The sequence below is a fragment of the Megalobrama amblycephala genome, linkage group LG13, assembly GCF_018812025.1.
Source record: "Megalobrama amblycephala isolate DHTTF-2021 linkage group LG13, ASM1881202v1, whole genome shotgun sequence".
Lineage (NCBI taxonomy): Eukaryota > Metazoa > Chordata > Actinopteri > Cypriniformes > Xenocyprididae > Megalobrama > Megalobrama amblycephala.
In genome coordinates this window covers 11,299,442-11,322,266 of record NC_063056.1, presented here as the reverse complement: position 1 = coordinate 11,322,266, position 22,825 = coordinate 11,299,442, and the positions used below count along the sequence as shown (strand labels likewise).

At 38.5% G+C, this 22,825-nt stretch overlaps 1 protein-coding gene across 1 annotated transcript in view; it reads left to right on the top strand.

The window, feature by feature from the left end:
• The window catches only part of dnah5 (dynein, axonemal, heavy chain 5), a 159,621-nt gene that overhangs the window by 37,081 nt on the left and 99,715 nt on the right, over positions 1-22,825 (top strand). Inside the window, 23 exon segments of the mRNA XM_048152165.1 lie at positions 1,192-1,363; positions 2,142-2,287; positions 2,715-2,883; positions 6,471-6,719; positions 7,116-7,312; positions 8,270-8,363; positions 8,902-9,041; positions 9,574-9,775; positions 10,885-11,120; positions 11,497-11,715; positions 12,007-12,069; positions 13,066-13,304; positions 13,830-14,070; positions 14,199-14,398; positions 14,775-14,928; positions 15,558-15,721; positions 15,943-16,099; positions 17,029-17,241; positions 17,327-17,494; positions 17,496-17,552; positions 18,053-18,225; positions 18,746-18,924; positions 21,281-21,468. Of these exon segments, the coding sequence (XP_048008122.1) occupies positions 1,192-1,363; positions 2,142-2,287; positions 2,715-2,883; positions 6,471-6,719; positions 7,116-7,312; positions 8,270-8,363; positions 8,902-9,041; positions 9,574-9,775; positions 10,885-11,120; positions 11,497-11,715; positions 12,007-12,069; positions 13,066-13,304; positions 13,830-14,070; positions 14,199-14,398; positions 14,775-14,928; positions 15,558-15,721; positions 15,943-16,099; positions 17,029-17,241; positions 17,327-17,494; positions 17,496-17,552; positions 18,053-18,225; positions 18,746-18,924; positions 21,281-21,468 (4,020 nt within the window).

Sequence of the window (22,825 nt, the reverse complement as noted above, 5' to 3'; positions counted from 1 at the left end):
TGCCCCTTAAAAATGTTAATTTCTGTTACTGCTGTGAACTAACCATCGCATAGAATATGAATAATATAAATGTCTTCGTGAGTCAGCTGTCCACAACAGGCCTAAACCAGCCATGGTACCAGCATAAAAACACAGTCAGCAAAATCAATCATCTAATTATTGTTATTAACAAACTTTGAACATTTTTATTGATTTTATTTTATTTTATTTGCTTTTTTAAAAGAGGACAATGCACATTAATTAACACAAGAAACAAGTCTCTTATGTAAATGTGCCAGATTTAGCCATTCTGGCTAATTTTCATCTGCAGTCCCTGGCAAGTTGATGGTAAACAAACACACAAAAGCAAAGAAGTACATACACAACATTTTTAAACAACTTTGAAAATATTAATACATATATATATTTTTTGGGTCAATATTGCACACCCCTAATGTACAGTATTCATTTTTTATGTCTTCAGGTCTTAAAAAGCCTTAAGAGATCATTGTATTTGGTTCTTTACGCAAATTATGTTATTTAAAGTCATCTTTGACACACTCTGTTCTATATACGTAAGCAACTTTGGTAAGGGTCACAGGTGAGTCATAATAATAATTATCCACCCCCTTCATAGGAGACACAACAGCTTTACAAATTGGTGTAAAGACAATGACTGACAAACTAAGACTGTAAAAGAGGGGTATATACTGTATACACAGGCAAACAAGAGGCTAACAAGGAACAGGTGAGACTAATAGAGAGTATCTTTGATGACTAACAAGGGGAACTAAGGAAACTAAGTCAAAAAGGAACTAAACCACAGGAAATAATAAACATTGGAACAAGGGGAACAAAAATGCACTTCAAAATCAAAAAAAAAAAAAAAAAAACCTCATTGGTTCTCTCATGTCAAGCAAGCACATTTGAGATCCCGTTAACCATATTTTTTGGACTTTATGTATGTGCATTGATCAATGTTTATATATTTATTATTGTTTTTTTATTTAATGTTTATGTGATAATGTGTATATGATATCACTGTTCACATTTTGTGCTAGTAGCAATTCAATGTCTTTCATCCTGAAATCAAACCATTCAAGTAAGTCTATCAGGTAAGTGGCATGGTACTGTGCTCTGGAATGTGTAGCTTTACTAACAAGGTGATTTTCTTTTTTTGTGTGCTTTTGCATTATATGTTCCTTGTCTCAGCTGATGGTGTCAGAAAACTCCAGGGTGAGGTCTAAGATCCAGCCAGCCTTTGAACAACTGCTCATGCCACATGTCGCTAAAGTAGATGAGGCCATCCTGCCCGGACTGACCTCCCTCAATTGGACCTCCCTAAACATAGAGAAATATCTTAATCGGATCACTGCTGCACTCGGTGAGAGACTCCACTCTACAGCTGATTTCCATGACCACATCAGTAACATACAATACAGCAGTGGTTCTCAACTCCAGACATACAAAATGTGCAGAGCAGTGGGTCCCGAGGACTGGAGTTGAGAACCACTGCATTACAGTAAAGGGCCACAAGTATGTGGATACCCTAAAACTTGCTGAACATTTAATTTCAAGTCCACTTGCATTAAAGGAATAGTTCACCCAAAAATGAAAATGTTGTAATTACTTACTCACCCTCAAGTTGTTCCAATCCTGTATGAGTTTCTTGCTTCTGTTGAACACAAAAGTAGATATTTGTAGTAGAAAGAATGTTGGTAACCAGACAGTTTACGGCATCCATTAACTTCCATAGTAAAAAAAAAAATAAAAATAAGGAAGTCAATGGGGGCAATCAAAGGTCTGGATACCCAACCTTCTTTAAAATATCTTCTTTTGTGTTCAACAGAAGAAAGAAACTCATACAGGTTTGGAACATGAGTTGAATAAACAATGGCAAAATTTTCATTTGTGGGTGAACTATCCCTTTAAAAGGAAGCTGGTCCTTCCAGTGCCGCTATAACAGCTTCCACTCTTCTCGGAAGGCTTTCTGCATTACTTGGAAACATGTGTGTCAGGATTTGGTCCCATTTAGACACAAGCATCTGTGTGAACAAAGGGATGTCCACATACTTTTGTCCTTGTAGTGTACATAATGCTTGTAAATGTGCCCAGTATGATTAGATATCTGAAATGAAAGGGTTCTTTCTCCTGGTTCACAGAAAACCTTGAACTTCTGCTGCACAGAGTGAATGACCTTGTGGAGTTTCGAATCGATGCTGTTTTGCAGGAAATGAGCACTGCTACACTGTGTGTGTTGCCTGAAGATGAGCCATGCACCTGCGAGGAGTTTGTTCAGACTACTAAGGTGCACACACGTACATAAAGCAAATGTATTCTTAGCAACATGTGGTTATTTTTCAAAGGATAGTGAGGCTAAATTATTTCCCCTTGTAAAATAAATACAGAAAATAAAATATAGGAGTCTCACAACCTTATCTAATCAGAAAACCTAACTGTTTTGCGAGATAGTGATTTTATATGAATTTGTACAATGTGATTCATATGGAAACTTTCTGTTTTTTTTTTTTGGTAAGCATGAAGATCCATCCCTAAACATAACTGTCACTATGGCATAAACAGATTATAAGTTTATTTTGGTGTCTTGTCACTGCTACCATTTGCTATTACATCTTTGTTAACCCTAATTTCATGTCTTGACCAGACCAGCAAAGTTTTCTGACTGAAGAAATAATTAATCTGATCATACTCATCCAATTTATTTTTCATTCTAGGAGCTTTGCATCAAAGGAGCCCAAATGCTGCATACCAAAAGCTCATTGGTGGAGGAGGCAGCCAATGAGCTGATTAATATGTTACTGGAGTTTGAGCAGAAAGAGGAAGAAGAGAGAAACCGTGATGAAAGCAGGACAGAGAGTAAAGTGGAACAGATGGACAGTGATGGTGAGATCTGCTGTCGATCATCCTTGCAGTTTGCTCTAGAAATTGCCTGGATTTTTTCCTAACCATATTAAAAAAACACAGATTGTCATCAATTTATGCCAAATACATAAATTTCAATTAATTTAACAAAAATACTCAATTTGATAAATTAGGTATGTTATCCATAAATTTGAGAAGCTGTGAAAATGCACAAAACAAAAAATGTACTTGCCTCTGAGAATACAGATATATGAGAGTTACAGGTCTTCATGGTTTAGTAAAAATCCATAACAATAAACCCATAATATATCAAATGTTAGATAAAAGATAAAACAACAGAAGAATTCACTATGGATGTATTTTCTGGGTAATGTGTTGGGCATTTTTATCTAATGCACATAGACAAAATTGGCTTTCCATAATGATATTTTTTTTCAATAGATATAGTTCCCTTTTGAGGGAACATTGATTCCGTGTCATGGTGGTGAGAACACCAGCGTGAGCCGTTGTGTGTGAGTCACGTGTAGTACGAGCCAAGCTATTGGCTAAGGATGCAGTCTATAAATAACACCAGCGTCACCAGCTTCTTGTCTTCAGAAGCCGCTTTGTTTGTCACTGTATGTGCAAAACTGTCTGTCTTTGTCTGTTTAGAGCAGGAGTTAAAAAAAGAAGAAAATGTCTAAGTTTAGGAGATGTGTTTTGCCGTGTCCCCATTCTTTCCCTGGGGATGATGGACAGAAGTTTTGTGTTCTTTGTTTGGGAGAGGAGCATGCTCGATCAGCTCTCAGGGGAGATGATTATCCTCACTGCTAGCCTAGTGGCCTAGTCACCAAAAATGAACCTCCCCTTCTTTCCTGACATCCCTCCTGAGATCTCAAGATCATGGAGAGCCTGGCATTCTGCCCGTGTTCACAATCCGGAAGAAGAACTGAACACTGTTGAGGGCTTAAACCCTGATGCTTTGAAAGAGCTCCACAGGGCCACAGATTTGTCTTGCCATCTTCCATTCTATGGCTGCTTTGGTGGTTACGGAGAGGAACCTGTGGCTCACCCTATTCAGTTCAATTCACATATCATCCTCTGTGTTTCAACGGCATGCTCCCCACTACGATGAAGCCAGAGCAGGTTCAGTTGCTTTTGCAGAGATTGGAGTCTCTCCTGTGGAAAGGGCCCATTGAACGTGTTCCCCTCCCAGAAGGAGACTCAGGATTTTACAGTCAGCACTTTTCTGGTACCCAAAATGATGGGGGGTTACGTCCTATTCTCGATCTTCATCTCTTGAATCATACTCTACAGATTTACATGTTCAAGATGTTGACACACAAGCTTAACATGTCTCAAATTCAATCCGAGGATTGGTTTATCTCGATAGACTTGAAGGATGCATACTTTAACATTCTATACACATGAAGTATCTGAGGTTCGCCTTTGGGGGTGGAAACTTACCAATATCGGGTCCTTCCATTCAGCCTTGCCTTGTCTCTTCAAACTTTCACCAAGTGGGTGGATGCAGCTCTGGCTCCTTTGTGACTCCAGGGCATCCTTGTACTAAATCGTCATCAACGACTGGCTCATTCTAGCCCTGTCACAAGAGATGGTGGTTAGGTGTCATACGGCAAGCTTTTTCTGCCCTTTCTATATGGTGGAGTGCCCAGTTTCTAAGCTTGGGTCCCTTTTCTAACCTTGGGTTGCTGTCTAACCTTGGGTTGCCATCACAAGATCATCACAGTGGATGCCTCACTCACAAGTTGCACTGTCATGGACAGACACCCAGCCTAAGGTAATTTGGAAGGCCCTCATCTCTCTTGGCACATCAGCTGCTTGGAGATGAGGGCTGTGTTTCTAGCACTAAGTCACTTCCTCCCAGATCTCACCATGTGTTAGTGCGGATGGAACACTTCGGTGGTCACTTACATAAATCACCAGTGCCGGCTGAGTTTGCACCCCCTATTCAGGCTGGTGCAACAGATCTTGCTCTGGGTTGATGACAAACTGCTCTCCCTGAGGGCAGTTTACATCCCAGGACACCTCAATATGGGAGCAGACATCCTGTCGAGGTAAGGCTGAGTGAGTTCCCTCTGGTTCTCACTCAATCTTCCAGCTCCTCTGAGGCTGGATCCCATGGTACAGATGTGGCTGCGTCTGCGTCTGTACGCCTTTCCCCCGATCGCTCTGCTCCTGTGAGTTCTGGTGAGATTCTGTCAGGAGGGGTTATGGCTAATATTAGTAGCCCCATTCTGCCCAGTTGGTTCAGTACTGAAGTTTTAACAAAAGCATCTTTCAGTTGGACTGATCCCGCTACCCTCAAAGTGTATGTGACTGCTATTTTGGTTTGCCACAACCGGAATAGAGGGGTGTCGGTGGGGAAAAATTTCTGGTGTCCTGTTTCTTTTGTGGTGCTAGACAGCTGAGGCCTATCTACAGACCAAGTCCTTCATGGGATCTTTCGATTGAGTCAGCCTCAGAAAAGCTTCTGACTCTCAAGGTGGCTTTAGTGTAGCTATTATCTCTCTAACAAAGGGTAGGGGACTTGCAGTCCCTGTCAGTTGCCTCCTCCTGCCTGGATTTTGCTCATGGACTGGTCAAGGTGATTTTGCACCCTAGGCTGGATTACATCCTGAAGGTGCCTTCATCACCGTTTCATCCTGTTGTTCTTCAAGCCTTCTCCCCTCAACCATTTGCAATCAGGTGAGGCTTAACAATTTATGTGCAGTCCAGGCTCTCAGGATTTATGTCCACCGCTCAGGCAAGTGGTGTAAATCTGATCAACTCCTTGTCTGCTTTGGGGGGTGCATCTGAGGTTCTGCCGCTTACAAGCAGACTATATCTCACTGGGTTTCGGGTGCGGTTTCCCTTGCCTATGAGGCGCTTGGTGTTGCTTTGCCTCAAGGTGTCAGGGCCCATTCCACAAGATGAGCTTCTTTACAAGATGTTTCTGGTCCTCTCCGCAAACATTCATCAGGTTTTAGAATGTGGATATGGGCTCAACCCCAGGGTCTCAGGTCCTATCAGTTTGAGTCTTTCCTGTATTTACAGTTTTGTGCTTCTGCAAACTCTTCACAACCAGTGATGCAGGCATCCTCTCTGTATGGTGGCATGGGTATTGTCATTTACATAGTGTCAACACCATGGCATGGTGTTGATGTTCCCTTGAAAGGGAACATCTCAGGGTTATGTATATAACCCGGTTCCCCGAGATGGGGAATGAGACGATGCCTTGCAGTGCCATACTTCAAGTACGCCTGCGCAGCTTGTCCAGACAAGTGAATCTTCATTTGCCATTTATAAAAAAATAGGTAAATAGGTACATAGGTATAAAAATATAAATCCAATAAACATCTATGAAATTGCTGGATAAAACAGTTACTATTAAATATTGATATAAAGATATTAAAAGCTTAATCATTCAACAATATAGCTACAATCAAAATCGGTGAGTGCCACCACAAAAAATCACAATAAAAAACAAACAAACAAACAAAACAAGTGCCAAATAATTCTTTATTGTTTTTGAGAGGGAGGGAGAGAGAGATTGATTGATTGATTGATATCATTAAGTAAATTTGTGTAATGTTGAATACACCATGTTCTGTTTTATTTAATCAAAGGAGAGGAGGAATGTAAATCAGAGGGGCGTCTTTTGTCACGTAGCACCACGGCCCCTAGCGTTGGCCCCTCTTCCCCACTGGTGAGAAAGAAGAAAAAGAAGGATCTGATGAAGGTAATGGAGGAGGAGGCAAAGGAGTTGCTTTCTCATTTTAACCATCGGAATGTGGATGCATTACTGCGCCTGACGCGTAACACCCTGGAGACTCTACGCAAGCGCATCCACGCAACATCACTGATGCAATTTCTGGGTTTGTTGTTTTTCTAACAATTCTTTAGCAAATACATTTTTAGTATATTCCAAAAATTGTATGAATTATGAATTATAAAAATTTTCAAAGACAAAAAATGTCTATTGTTGGTAGCGTAGTGCAGCTCATGCAGAAGCACTTTTAAAAGAAGCAGCTTTCTGTTAATCAGTGCAACAAATTACCAACATGAAAATGAAATGAGTGAAGTCTGTGTGGGGAACGTTTTCACACTCTTATGAAAATATGATTGTGCGGATTCATATCTGAATGACTAATTTCACAAAGCATTGGAAAATGTGACTGCACATTTATTCTTCTTTCCAAGCATGAAGCTTAATATAATCACTTGGATGGTCAACTCTAGCTCATTGCTAATATATTTCACTTCCCATGCAGCCGAAGCAGATTCCCCTAGTCGGCAGAAGGGAAGTGGGCTGCAGCCTATCTTTAAGGTGGGAGTGTGTTTAGCCATCCCAAACATCATCATGGTTCCAGGGCTAGATGAGGTTCAGCAAGCCTTGAACAGAGCTGTGGACTGTGTGGTCAGCGTCAGTAAAGGAGTTGGACAGTGGAGCAAGGAGAGAATTTCCAAGGTGTTTTTTTTTTTTTTTTTTTTTTTGCACTATAGTATACAGAGATGAGTCACTGTTTGTACACTTGTCTCCTTAGGCATCCCCCTTACTCCATACTCCATGGCTGTGACATAACTAAAACCCTTTGACTATGAGTGGAGCAGGGATGATGTCAAAACCTGGAAGATTAATTCACCACTGGTTCCCTCAAGATTTTCCTATGGGATTTTTCAATTTATGAGTAAAATAAAGCCAATATAACTTTGACGAAAAATGGACATTTTGTTCTACAAAAGTTCAAACTTTTTTATCTAGTTATTTATTAGAAACATACAATTATAAAATAAACATAACAGGTTCAAAATTTGCATTTTTGATGTCTTGATGGAACCAGTGGTGGATTAGTCTTCTGGGATGTGACGTCATGCGTGTAGCATTCTATTATTTTTCCTTTATGTATGTCCCCTTCTTTCTGGTTTCATTATACTACTAACTTCTATTCAGCTAATATGCAGAATTAGCATTAAATCATTTGCAGTCACTTTGAAAAGTGTTTGTTTAAGCATCCCATGTTAATCATGTTTTTCCTGACATATAAATGTTGCTTTTGCTCTTCATAGTCTATCATTAAAATGTGCCCTGAAACACATTTCGTTTTTAGCTGATGTCACCAAGGCCTCTTATTTTTCAACCTTTGATTAAAAAGTTCAACCTTGCATTTATTTTTGTTAAAAACCCTGTTTCACTTGAAAATGTCACATTATAGAAGTAAAATGGGTTTCAAAGGCTATTTTATGCTGACTTTAAGTAGCCTATTGTTACCTTACCTAGTATTTTATTCACCTTTTGTTCTCATACTTAACTATTTGGTTTTCTTGAACTGGTGTGAACTTATATGTAGCAGTACCAAATCTATGCTGTTTTTATTTGAGTGCAATATATGCAAAATATCAGACTTGAGTATTTTTGTTGTCACAGAGGAAAATGAGTGAGCGACGCATGGCCGCTCTGAAACAGAACAGCCAAGAGAGTGAATCAGAAGATGGTGATTCAACCTATCGCAGCCTCGGCGGTACGACTTTTCCTCACACGCTATAATTACACAGCTCAGCAGAGCAAATCAAGAACTAACAGGTCCTTGGTCAGTTTAAAATTTGTCTTTATAATGGCTGAAAATTGAAGCTCTGGGTGGATAAGCTGATCTCTAACCATTTGATAAATGAAACTGGTGGAGAGATAAAGATAATGAATGCAGACAGTGGATGTGATTTTATGAAGTGGTGACATGTCCCTAGTGTCACGATAACAATCTTATCCACATTATTTATTCTCTCTCTATCGCTCACTCTCAGAATAGGGAAACTGACACAAAATTGACTGAGTACAGCAGTGCCACAACAACATATCTCTGCCAACTGTAATAAAGCAGCTCTGCCTGTAAATCTTTCATCCCTTAAAATAGATTAGAGATAAAGGGTCCTTCATAGAACTGATTTGAGGCGAAAAGATAATATTTCTGTTTTGCAGAGGCATTCTTCTCTTACAGCTCCTCTCTGCTCTTGTTTATTAACTTTAATTATTCTTCTTTGTGTATTTTTTTCCCTCTGAAGGCAGTACCTCAGATATATCGGCATCTGCAAACCAGGTCATTCCCATCCAAATCAAGAACTACCACAAAAGCATTTCTGAGAACAAAGAGATTGTCAAGCTGGTTTCTGTGCTTAGTACGTCCATCAACTCCACCAAGAAGGTCTGTTTATTTTAGAATTTTTGTCCTAGACTATTATAAATCAATTGGCCAGAAATTTGCCCACAGACTAAAATGATTCAAATATTATTTATTTATCTGAAAAGTCATCGAATAAGATTAATCCCACTGAATGTAAAATTCTAGATTGAATATAATAAACTTTATATGCAGGAATTACTGTGTCAGTTAAGGCATAACCAAAATCATCTGACCTAGAACAGAACTGTACCTCAAAAATAGCATAACCTCATAAAATAAAAATGTAGTGTAGAACCAATATTACACTTTTACAAAAAAATATGAGCTGCACGTATCTGCATTTAAACCCCCTTGAACGCCTAGACCCATAGACTTCTATTGTAAGTTTATTACTGTAAACACAAATTAGCTATAGCTTATATTTATAGCTATAGCTATAGCTTAGTTATATAGCCTTTGCTAAATATGTTTGCTTCATGCGGTTGTTTATAATGTGACAGTGTGATATTGTATGATGTGTAATGTGTGATACTTGTCATGTACTGTTAAACAGGACATAATGAATGCTTTGGATCGATTTAACCTCTATCACCACATCTGGAAGAAAGATAGAGAGGAAACCATCCAGAAATTCATCCAGGGGAACCCTCTTCTTTCTGAATTTGAGTCGCAGATCCTGTACTACAGAGACCTGGAGCTAGAGATTAATGCAGAGCCTGAGTCTATCTCAGTAGGAGCTCTGGCATTATATACAGGTAAACAGACTCTGAATCAGGCAAAACTAAGTTCTAATAGTGAAAGAGAGGTTAGCAGAAAGCCAAGAGGCATTCACAAAGCCAACACGGCAGTCACAGAGCTTGTAATAAAACAAGAATCAACATTGGCTTGGCTTTTCGGAGATAGCGAGAACTGAGGGACTTGTTGTAAAGGTGACGCGGAGATGACGTTTTTATTATTCAACAGGCAAGTAAGGTATTTTGTTTGAACAGATAAACCAAACACAACCAAAACAATGTTCTTACGTAAAATGCATGCAGTTTTGTTTTATTTAATTAATAGAGGGCCAAAAGTTCATAGTGTACCTTTAATTATTATTCTCTATTCTAATTCTATTATTATATTCTAAAGACCTTGCACACTGAGTCCGAAATTTTCGTATGCGTTTTTTCGTATTTGTCATCCTAAAAAATTGTCACACACAGAAACCTTGCACACTAAGTCCGATGCATATTAATTCATCTGTTGCAGAAAAAAAATTTGCAAACAATGCAAAATGGAGTCTTCAAGCAGTCATTTAGGTGACCAGGTTTGCATGCTAGTTACTGAATTAATAAACCCTGGCTGGGACTAACATTAGCACTATTCATTATTATGAATGGATGAATGACATTAGCAACAAGCTATTGTTTATGTTTAGCTAACTTGAGCACAATATTGTATAATCTTTCTACACCCTTTGCGAGACAAAGTGGATCAACTTGTCAGACGCCATTCTGGATTTTAGCGTTCGCTTGTACGTTAGCTCTGAACTGTCAAATTACCTCTCAAAATGCTTGCTACAGATGTGAAAAATGCAGAAAAATTAACCCGATTTGAATTTTTTTAATGACGGACCAAAGTTTCAGAAGCAGTGTGTAAACATGATTGACACAATGTGAGGTCGTACTTATTTTTTAACATGCGAAAATTCCGGACGAGAATTTCGGCCTCAGTGAGCAAGGCCTTTATATATAAGTAACAGTGTGCTGGTGACATCTTTTGGAGGAAAGAATTGCCTTTTATTATTATTATTATTATTATTATTATGTTTATCAAGCTACAAAAAGCCCCTTTATTCTTTGTGTGTTGCTGAACTTACCCACAGCGGATCTGAAGTTGGCCCTTACTGCTGAGACAAAGAGCTGGATGGTGGATTTTGGTCACCATTGCAACAGGAAGTATCACATGGAGATGGAACAGATCTTCGCTTTTATAGATGAGGCGAGCAAGAAACTCAACAGGCAGATTAAGGACTTGGATGATATTCGTATCGCTATGGCAACACTCAAAGAGATCAGAGAACACCAGATCTCCATAGACTTTCAAGTTGGTCCAATTGAGGTACATACAAATAAACAGAAAAATTCCACTTAAAACATTTTTACACACATTTTGAAAAATATTTACACAGCTCTTTTTCATGTAATTATAATTCATGGTGACCACAGCTGCCCAAATCCTAAAAAAAATAATTCCATACAACTTGATTACAGAAGATCTGGAATATAAGTATGCATTTAAATAAATTAAATAAATACATACGTACATATATACATACATACTTATAGAGATCAGAGTGGGTAAATAATACATAAATAGTTTATTAATTTTGGGTACATTATTAATTTTGTTTAATAATGGGTACAAAACATAAAACATTTATGTATTATCCTATGATATTACTGCATTGTCTCTTTTCCCTGGTGTTGGCCTGCAGGAATCGTATGCCATGCTACATAAGTATGGATTATTGATTGCCAAAGAGGAAGCAGAGAAAGTGGACACACTTCGGTACACCTGGGAGAAACTGCTTTCCCGCAGCACAGAGGTGCAGAACGAGCTGGTGTCCCTCCAACCAAACTTCAGAGGAGAACTCATCAAAAACGTTGAGACCTTTTTGGAAGACTGCCAGTACTTCTACCATGACTATGACAGGGTGAGTCCTGAGGGGCAGGTAAAATCTATCCATCCACTTCTCTTGCTTTGAGACAATCCCTCAGGCAATTATGGTTTCAAGCCCAAACACAATTGTTTTCCTGTATTTATATTCCTGTGGGTGTTCTGTAACATAAAATGCCAGAAATCAAGCCACACAAATATCAGAGTGATTCTTTGGCGGTAAAACAACTGATGTTCTCACTGTATAGGAAAAACAAAGTGGTTGTTTATCATAAATTAACAATATGTTCATATGTGATCTCTGGTTTTGTGCACATCAAATCCTTAGGATGGTCCCATGGTGGTTGGATTGGCTCCCCAGGATGCCAGTGATAGGCTTATTATGTTTCAGGTACAGTATCCTGTAAATTACAATGGCTGTTTGCATAAACATGACTTAAATTTACTTAAGTACTGTCGTAATATAACTTCATTATATTGGATACTTGTTTGGCTAATTGGTCAATTAGGGAAAAATATTTGTAAAATATCTGCTGAACTGCACTGAAAAAAAATAAAAAATAACATGCATTTTTATATTGGTCAAAAATCATTGGTTTTGTTCAGTTTGCCTAAAAGCAAATAACAAAATAAATATGTCTTTATTTAAGTAAACAAATAAATGTTGTGAAGTTATTACAGTCAAGAGGTGCATCAATTTTTGGTCAAGATCATGTATTGACAATGCAAGAGTCAAGCCCTGGATCATGTCAGTTATTATTGCTCCATCTGCCATTTTTCGCTGTTGTCCTTGCTTGCTTACCTAGTCTGATGATTCAGCTGTGCACAGATCCAGACGTTAATACTGGCTGCCCTTGTCTAATGCCTTGAACATGAGCTGGCATATGCAAATATTGGGGGCGTACATATTAATGATCCCGACTGTTACGTAACAGTCGGTGTTATGTTGAGATTTGCCTGTTTGTCGGAGGTCTTTTAAACAAATGAGATTTATATAAGAAGGAGGAAACAACAGTGTTTCAGACTCACTGTATGTCATTTCCATGCACTGAACTCTTGTTATTTAACTATGCCAAGATAAATTCAATTTTTAATTCTAGGGCACCTTTAAATCTACATTTTGAAAAAACATCAAATCAAATTAGACCAAATTAGCACAGATCTGCTGCCCACAATCACGTCAAGTATCAGCCAAATTTCCACACGCATCATGAAAAGTGAATGTTTTGGAAAGTGCTGCGGCAAGTTTTTGTGCCATCTAGTGGTTCAGAGGAAAATAAAATCAAAAGTGCTTTTTACCCCAGTGTTCCTTTTGCAACATTGTACCCAACATATACATTAATCATTGGTTTGATGATTTATTTTAAAATGATCTGGCATTTCACAGAATCGCTTTGACAACCTGTTCCGCAAGTACATCACATACACAGGTGGGGAGGAACTCTTTGGCCTACCTGTTACCCAGCATCCTCAGCTGCTTGAGATCAGGAAGCAGTTGACTCTTCTCCAAAAGCTCTATGGACTCTACAACAGTGTCATTGATACAGTGAATGGCTACTATGACATCTCATGGGCCGACATCCACATTGACAGGATCAACAATGAACTTCTTGACTTTCAGACGAGGTGAGAAGGTTACAGAAGTCAAACTAAATTTCTGAAGACCCTCTCTCTGGCAGTCATGTAATAAGTTACATTGAAAAGCATGAAGGCACCAGGGGATTTCAATTGTGCGGGGCTGTTCTGGGTAATCGCAGAAGCTTCTCAGAGAATAGATTCATTCTCCATGCCTGTCAAGGACTTAAATTAAAGTCAGCTGGAGCAAGTACCAGTGTAATGCAATAATCATTTCAGAATAATAGGATGAATGGAGGGAGAGTTTTCTGTCTGATACAATTTAAAGGATACTTGAGTTCAATAGAGTAGGTATGAACATCTTTATAGTTTACAGAAAAAGTTCTATGCAGTCAGCAAGATTTACTTTATATGCAGTCAACATATACGGACAACATTTTACAAAGCTAATAATAAATTATATTTTAATAATAAATCTTTTAATAGTAAATCTTTAAATGTGAAATCAGACACAGTGAACTTTAAATCACATACATTTTATATTGTTTTTTTTTTTTTTCTTTTCTTTTTTTGTAGGTGTCGTAAGCTGCCACGGGCCCTGAAAGAGTGGCAGGCATTTCTGGATTTGAAAAAAACTATTGACGAATTTAGTGAGTGCTGCCCCCTGCTGGATCTAATGACTAACAAAGCAATGATGACACGCCACTGGAAGAGGATTACCGAGGTTACAGGTCACACCTTTGAGGTCGAAACTGATAACTTCAAGCTCCGTAACATCATGGAAGCCCCACTGCTGAAGTACAAAGAAGAAATCGAGGTCAGAATTAGTTTTTAATTCAATAGATATAGATAGATTAGATTGTAGTTTTGGCCATAAAGTTCTCCATTTTTAGAGAAGAATTAGTAAAGAATTCGAATCATAACTGTTACAATCCATTTGAGCAGGATATCTGTATTAGTGCTGTGAAGGAGCGTGACATCGAGCAGAAACTCAAGCAAGTAATTTCGGAATGGGACAACAAGACTTTTACCTTTGCTCACTTTAAAACCAGAGGCGAGCTTCTTTTGAGAGGAGACAGTACATCTGAGATCATTACTAACATGGAGGACAGCCTGATGGTGCTTGGTTCCCTTATGAGCAACAGGTGAGCCGTTAGATCAACAATTAATTTCTTTCCAAAATTCTACTATCCATGCAGTTACATTGTAACTTCTTGTATTGTGTTATTTACTTATTCCTGTGAAAATGAATGATTTAATCTTACATTTAAATGTACATGTTGTAACTTAATGAAGTACACTTAATAAAGAATAGGCAAATCAAATGGAATGAATCAGGTTCATAGTAGTAAATTATACTTGATTGCATTTGGTCATCACAAAGACATTAATGATACCAATGAGCCAATATTATTCTGGGGTCCTTGAGGACGGTTCTAAATATGATGGGGGTCCATTACTCAAAAAAGGTTGAGATTCACTGCTCTAATGCACCCGACCTTGTGTCTTATATCTCTGTAGATACAACACACCGTTCAAAGCCCAGATCCAGAAGTGGGTTCAGAACCTCTCCAACACAACAGATATCATTGAGAACTGGATGACTGTACAAAACCTCTGGATTTACCTTGAGGCTGTTTTTGTTGGTGGAGACATAGCCAAACAGCTGCCAAAAGTAATAATATCAGTAATTCAGTCTTACCCCCATACACTGACACACAGTTTTTGGCCATTTTGTTTAAAATGAAGAAACATTGGGGAAAAGAGTGGGTGAACACGGCATGCTCATGACACATTTTGATTTTATGAGCATTATAGCTCAATGTATTGGGACATATTTACTAACTACCCAATATACAGTAAATATGTTTATTTTTATGAATAATATTGTTTAGTTTTCTGCTTAATGAAACATTTGCCTTGGTTGTGTTGGACATTTATTAATATTATTATATATTACACGTTTATAAAAATGTTACAAGACATTTTTTAGATAAATCTTACAATGATATGTCCATCATATTTCTCGCCAAAACAGAAAAATGTAAGAAATGTCTTATAAGTATATACTTAAAATTGTACTTTATAAATGTACTTACAATTAAATACATAATTTTTGCTTTAAGATCATATGATTTTTATTTTTTAGAATCTCCATTTTATAACCTGTCTTTTGTTTTGCTTTGTTACCACAGATACAGCAGATGTTTTGTTTTGTGAAATTACAGATACCACAAATGTTTTCCTGGAGTTAAATATTTACTGTGAAATGTTAACAAATTTAAGTGAAACCTTCTCTTTTAGGAGGCGAAGCGCTTCTCCAACATTGATAAATCCTGGGTGAAAATCATGACTCGAGCTCATGAGATGCCCAATGTAGTCCAGTCGTGTGTGGGAGATGAGACTATGGGTCAGTTGCTGCCTCACCTGCTGGAACAGCTAGAGATGTGTCAAAAATCTCTCACAGGGTACATCACACATCTGTTTATCAGTCAAGTCCTTATATCAGGATTCAGCAGTTTTATAGTTAGTTTCTTTAGCAAGATGCACCTGGGAACTTTGCAGTTCTGTTGTCACAGGTGACACAACTAGGTTGAGTTGGGGGAAAAAATCTGTGATAAACAAGTTTGCCAAGTTTTGACTGCTCTTTATAGTGCAGCTAATTTTAAGCTTGTCTTCTGCTTTACAGGTATCTGGAGAAAAAGCGTTTGCTGTTTCCACGTTTCTTCTTTGTATCAGATCCTGCACTGCTGGAGATTTTGGGCCAAGCATCTGACTCGCACACCATCCAGGCTCACCTGCTCAACATCTTTGACAACATCAAATGTGTCCGCTTCCATGAAAAGGTGATCACTACTTTAACCTATAAAGCCTACTTTCATATTTGATATGCACATTTCTTAGGCATGTAAATTAACAACATGATCAAAACTTTGCTGATGCACACAATATTGCACACTACTACATGTCTACTGTTGTCTGATTGATAGTTTGTACTTTTTAGCCAATAAAAGGCCTTTTAATATCATCCTAACAACATCCCTTTTCATGTCATGGTACATGTCTCTTTTTGCTGTGAAATCAATATACATTTTTATAAAGTAAAAAAGAACAACTTTTATATTGTTATATTGTAATATTTCAAGATAAACACTGTACTGAAGTAACTTAGGCTTACTTGATTATCCATTTATAATTTTTGAGAAACATCACGTTAAAATGTGAGTATCAAATATAATCTATCAGGCTTTTAAGTAATATTACAAGCTATTAGAATTTCTTTAGGGCAACATAAATATCAGGAGCTGCACCATATTTTTGCTTAATTTGGGCCCCTGAATAAATTTGAGATGTTTGTTTCCACCTCGAGTATGACTCAAGACTCAAGACTTTTATTCGTCACATACATGGTTATATGGAACATATGACCAGCAGTGAAATGTAAAACAGGTCCGCTCCAGAGACAATACAAATATTAAGAGTACAAACAAGAAAATTATACGAAAAGATATGAAAAACCAAATGAAAATAATGAACTTATGAATAAATTATACAAGACTAATAAATATCAAGAACAGAATGTACAAAAAATATAATGTGCAACAAATTGTACAGAGTTTATACATAGCATAAACTCTATGTTCTCTATGAGCTCTATGTTCTCCTTTTTCATGCTATATGAGACATAATTTGATATATCAAGATCATTATTTTTTAAACATTTACTTGAAAATATCTGCTTTTCAAAAATAACCAACACTGGATTTGCTTTTAGATGTATGATAAGATTCTGGCAATATCATCACGAGAGGGTGAGACACTTGAGCTGGACAGGCCTGTCGTAGCGGAGGGCAATGTGGAGGTCTGGCTTAATGCGCTACTGAAAGAATCCCAGAGGTCTTTGCACCTTGTCATCCGTCAGGCTGCACTTGCCATTCAAGACTCTGGTTTTGAGTTGATCGAATTTTTGGACTCCTTTCCTGCTCAGGTATTCAAAATAATGACATTGATGCAATTTGTAGCAAATCAAAAAATATAGTATATAAACCATACTACTGGTTTCTGTGGTTTAGGTTGGTTTATTAGGAATCCAGATGATCTGGACAAAGGATTCTGAGGATGCTTTGAGCAATGCCAGATATGACCGTAAGATCATGGCTAAAACCAACCAGTTTTTTCTTGAGCTCCTCAACAATTTAATTGACATGACCACAAAGGACCTTGGAGCCGTTGAACGGACCTAAGTATGAAACACTAATCACCATTCACGTACACCAGAGGGACATCTTTGATGATTTGGTGAGTGCCAGAATTTGTTCATCCAGTTTATATAATATATGCTATATAGTTGCTCAGTAAAAACTTAAAAATTTAAGATCCTGCCTCATTATTATTCTAATAAACTCTCAGTCTCAACATTGTTGGTAGTTGCTCATTTGAGTTCTGTATTTTAGGATTTTAGAACTTTATTATCCTTTGGTAAACAAACCTATTTTTTTAAAGTTATTCATTAAGCTAATGACAGGCACCCAAATTACCCTTGCAGTCACATTTGGGTTTAATATGGTTTGTTTCTTAATGTTTTAAACTTTAATCAGCTTTCTTATAATTTGGATAAGCCAACTGGCAAGGATGGATGTTTTCATATCTCATGACTGAATGCCAAATTACTGAGTATGTCACAGCCCACAGACAGTTTTAAGCATTCATGTACATCCCTTTGAGACAACTCCAAAAAAAAAAAAAAAATACACCCAGCAAAAACTAATCTCAGTGGAATTTCTGTTCTTGTCACACAGTGTCGTTTGCACATCAAAAGCCCTACAGACTTTGAATGGCTGAAGCAATGTCGCTTTTACTTCAATGAGGACTCGGATAAGATGATGATCAACATCACTGATGTGGCTTTCGTGTATCAGAATGAGTTTCTAGGCTGCACCGACAGACTGGTCATCACTCCTCTCACTGACAGGTGCTGCTAGAAATTACAAGCTTTTTTGCCTCTATTTTCTTACTGTGGGGCTATTTATGTATAATTACAAAGCAGAAGTGATTTTTCATAAATTGAACAATTATAAATTCTGGCCACAACAAAATAATACAAAAGCCCAACAAAAGGATGAACATAAGAAATTATATTATGCATAAGGAAAATGAAGATTAGGACCATTGTGTTTTTATTTTTTATTATTATTATTTATTTATTTATTTATTTATTTTTTTTTTTTTTTGCTTTCATGATAATTAAGGATATATTCCCCAAAATTATTACTGTAATGTGTTTGGATGTTTTTCATAATTGAAATTATTAACAATGGCGAACAACTTTAGATTATCATTACTAAAACATGTTGTAATACTATTCTTTTCTTTTTTTTTTTCAATTTAAATATATTTCTTTGCAGTGCATATGTTACTTTTTCTTTCCTAAAATCTGCATGATTTTTTTAATAACTGCATGATTTTAAAGTAATTTTCAATATATTTCCCAGATGCTACATTACTTTAGCTCAAGCTCTGGGAATGAGCATGGGTGGAGCCCCAGCCGGGCCAGCGGGAACAGGAAAGACAGAAACCACTAAGGACATGGGCCGCTGCCTGGGCAAATATGTGGTAGTATTTAACTGCTCTGACCAGATGGACTTCAGAGGCTTGGGCAGAATATTCAAAGGTGCCATTCATATGTGCTCAATGCACATTATAAAAACAAATGTTGCTTTATTCTTGCAAGTTAAATGAAAGCATATCCATGTTATATAATTATAATGACAATACATGTCACGATGGCTGTAATGATGCTAATTAACAGCCAGGGAAACTAACTAGGAACTCAGGCAAACAGGAACAGAGCAAAGGAACCGAGTGAAAATGAAACTAAAACACAACATAACATAACAGAATATACACATTACAGTATACACTAAGTACACTCTGAAGGAGGATGAGGGGCTGGAGAAGGGCAGGAAACAAGAGGAGATGGTGGCAGGAGAAACCAGGGTGGTGCTGATGGTGGGAGGACCCAGGAGCAGGAGTAGCTAGGCAGGAACCCAGAGCGCAACCAGGATGATGGCCCACAGCAGAGTCGAGGGATGGAAGAGCCATTGTGAAGACTTGTCTGAAGACTCCAGTGGGGCAATTGACATCTGATGCAGATGAATAGCCAGGGAGACCGGACAACACCGATGGCCCTGGAAGGCCGAGGTGAAGCTGCAGTGACGAGTGTCCGAGTTGGAGTCATTGTGTCAAAGGACTGAGGCAGAGCCGGTGGGACTGAGGACCAAGATGGAGCCAGAGGGAAGGCAGAAGCCGATTGAGACAAAAGGGTGGAGGGACAAATCGTAGCTGAAGGCCTGTATGTCCATGGCGCAGACAGGGTGACGTCTGACAAAGGCGGAGCCAAAAGGAAAAGGAAGCCCTGTGGAAGCAGGTGTATCCAAGGGAGGGGGGAGCCAAGGAGGAGCTGACAGGTTGACAGACCAAGGTGGAGTGATGGGATTGACAGCTGGAGGCAGAGCCAGGGCATCCTCTTGACTGGGCGGAACTGGAGACCAGAAGACCCAGAGCAAATCCACACAATCGATTGGTGTCAGAGGAGGAATCAAGGGGCTGAAAGGAACTAGCAGGGGTGGGGTGAGTAACTGGCTAATTTTGGAAGAGGATGCTGGAGTGGTGAGGCTGGGCGGGAAGTCCGTATACACAAGAGACTTTGAGCTGGGTGGAACCAGCATGGGCACAGAAAACTTCAAGCTGGGCGGAACCAGCAGGGGCACAAGAGACTTTGAGCTGGGTGGAACCAGCCGGGGCACAGGAGACTTTGAGCTATGTGGAACCAGTGGGGGCACAGGAAACTTCATGCTGGATGGGACCAGTGGAGACAGGAGAACTAGTAACACACCTTCTTCCATTTAATAATAAACTGCACAGGTTATCAGCAGCCCACCCCCAGTAGTGGGAGTGTAGGCATGGTCTTCCTTCATTCCCTCAAACTCCACTAGTACTCTCACGGCGGCACATGATGTTACCGACTCACACACCTGGTCATACTCAAAGTGGGGCTCGGGTTTGGGGGCGATGGTTGGCTCAGTCCTTTTCTTTGGCGCTGGCCTGTGTATCGCGGCAGGCTCGGGCTTTCTGTCTGTGGTGGGCTCTGGCATTATATCCGTGCAGGGGGGTGATGGCTGGCTCAGCTCTGTGTCCGGAGTAGGGCTGGTGATGTCCTCCGCTGGGCAGATGGTGAAAGCCAATCCATTATTTACCAGCACCCACTCCACAAAAGTGGCGAAATCATCTCAAGGACCGTTCCCTCAGAGGCGTGCCTTGGACTGCTCGCTAAGGCTGGTGGTGCAAAAAATGCAAAGTGAGCTGTCCAGATAGTGAGTGAGGCATGCCAAATACAAATAATCTCTAGTGTGGTCCTCCAGCGAATGGTCCTTCTGCTTGAGGCAGAGCAGTTGGATGGCAGGTAGGTTCATTTCTGAGGAGGGAGCAAAAAAGAAAGAAAAAAAGCCAAAACCAAAAATCTTTTTCTGGGTCTGATATTCTGTCACGGTGGCTGTAATGATGCACTTGAAGAAGGAGTAGAGAAACAAAAATTATCTTATTAAACCAACAACAGAACACTCAGGAGATCGCAGGAGCTAATTGTAAACACAGCCACATAACATAGACAACACTGAACAGAAAGAATTTAAGGCTTAAATACATAGGGAACATAATCAGGGAGAACAGAAACAGGCGCATGGAAACTAATTAACAGCCAGGGAAACAAACTAGGAACTCAGGCCAACAGGAACAGAGTGAAAACAAAACCAAAACAGAATATATGCGTTACAGTGTGTGAACTCTGTAAGCAATCGTCCCTAATTCATTACTTTTACACAAGCAATATTTGAATGATATGATGTGTGAAATTAAACATGAGAAATCCATTGCTTTGATTTTGTAATTTAATCATAGTGTTCATGTTTTGCTTTTGCATACTTGGGGATGATTTTATTTATTTTTTATTTATTTTTTTCCATCTTTAGGTCTTGCTCAGTCTGGCTCATGGGGATGTTTTGATGAGTTTAACCGTATCGACCTGCCGGTGCTCTCAGTGGCGGCTCAACAAATTGCCATTGTGCTTACCTGCAAGAAAGAACGGCGCAAGAACTTCATCTTTACTGATGGAGATAACGTAGAGATGAACCCTGAGTTTGGCATCTTCCTCACGATGGTGAGCTGGTGCATTTATACCTTCTTTGAAATATCACACATCTCACAGAGATTTTACAGTTTCTTTAACACTTAGGAGCTAGGAACTCATAAAAGGTAGACATGAAATGTACTACAGTAGTTTGCACATTCTTTTACAGTAACACTGAAGCTAATACACACACCTGTGACATCACATCTATATAGCTGTATTGGTCCCACTTTATATTAGGTGGCCTTAACTACCATGTACTTACATCAAACAATAAGTATAATGTACTTATTGTGTTCATATTGTATTACAAAACACTTTTGCTGCTATTGAGGTGGATACGGGTAAAGTTAGGGACAGGTTTGGTGGTATGGGTTGGTTTAAGAGTGGGTTAAGGTGTAAGGGATGGGTCAACAGTGTAATTATAAATGTAATTACTGAAACTAATTACAGATGTAATTGCATGCAGGTATTTTTAAAATACAAGTTCAATGTAAAAACTTGTATGTACACAATAGGTGCATTGTATCAAATGATTAATTTAAATGTAAGTACTTAGTAGTTAACGCCGCCTATTATAAAGTGGGACTGCTGTATTCTATATTAATGTGCCAAGTTGCAATGTTTTATTTGTCTGTGTTTTTCTTAACATATAACTTTATAAAAGCAATAAACCACTTAAGCCATGTGTTACCATGCATTTTACCATTAAAAAAGGGCAGATTAGATACAGTACAATGTGACACCATTTACTCTTAAAGGTGCCCTAGATTCAAAAATTGAATTTACCTCGGCATAGTTAAATAACAAGAGTTCAGTACATGGAAAAGACATACAGTGAGTCTCAAACTCCATTGTTTCCTCCTTCTTATATAAATCTCATTTGTTTAAAAGACCTCCGAAGAACAGGCGAATCTCAACATAACACCGACTGTTACGTAACAGTCGGGGTGTACGCCCCCAATATTTGCATATGCCAGCCCATGATCTAGGCATTACACAAGGGCAGCCAGTATTAACGTCTGGATGTGCAGAGCTGAATCAACAGACTAGGTAAGCAAGCAAGGACAATAGCAAAAAATGGCAGATGGAGCAATAATAACTGACACGATTCATAATAACATGATATTTTTAGTGATATTTGTAAATTGTCTTTCTAAATGTTTCGTTAGCATGTTGCTAATGTACTGTTAAATGTGGTTAGTTACCATCGTTTCTTACTGTATTCACGGAGACAAGAGCCGTCGCTATTTTCATTTTTAAACACTTGCAGTCTGTATAATGCATAAACACAACTTCATTCTTTATAAATATCTCCAACAGTGTAGCATTAGCCGTTAGCCACGGAGCATAGCCTCAAACTCATTCAGAATCAATGTAAACATCA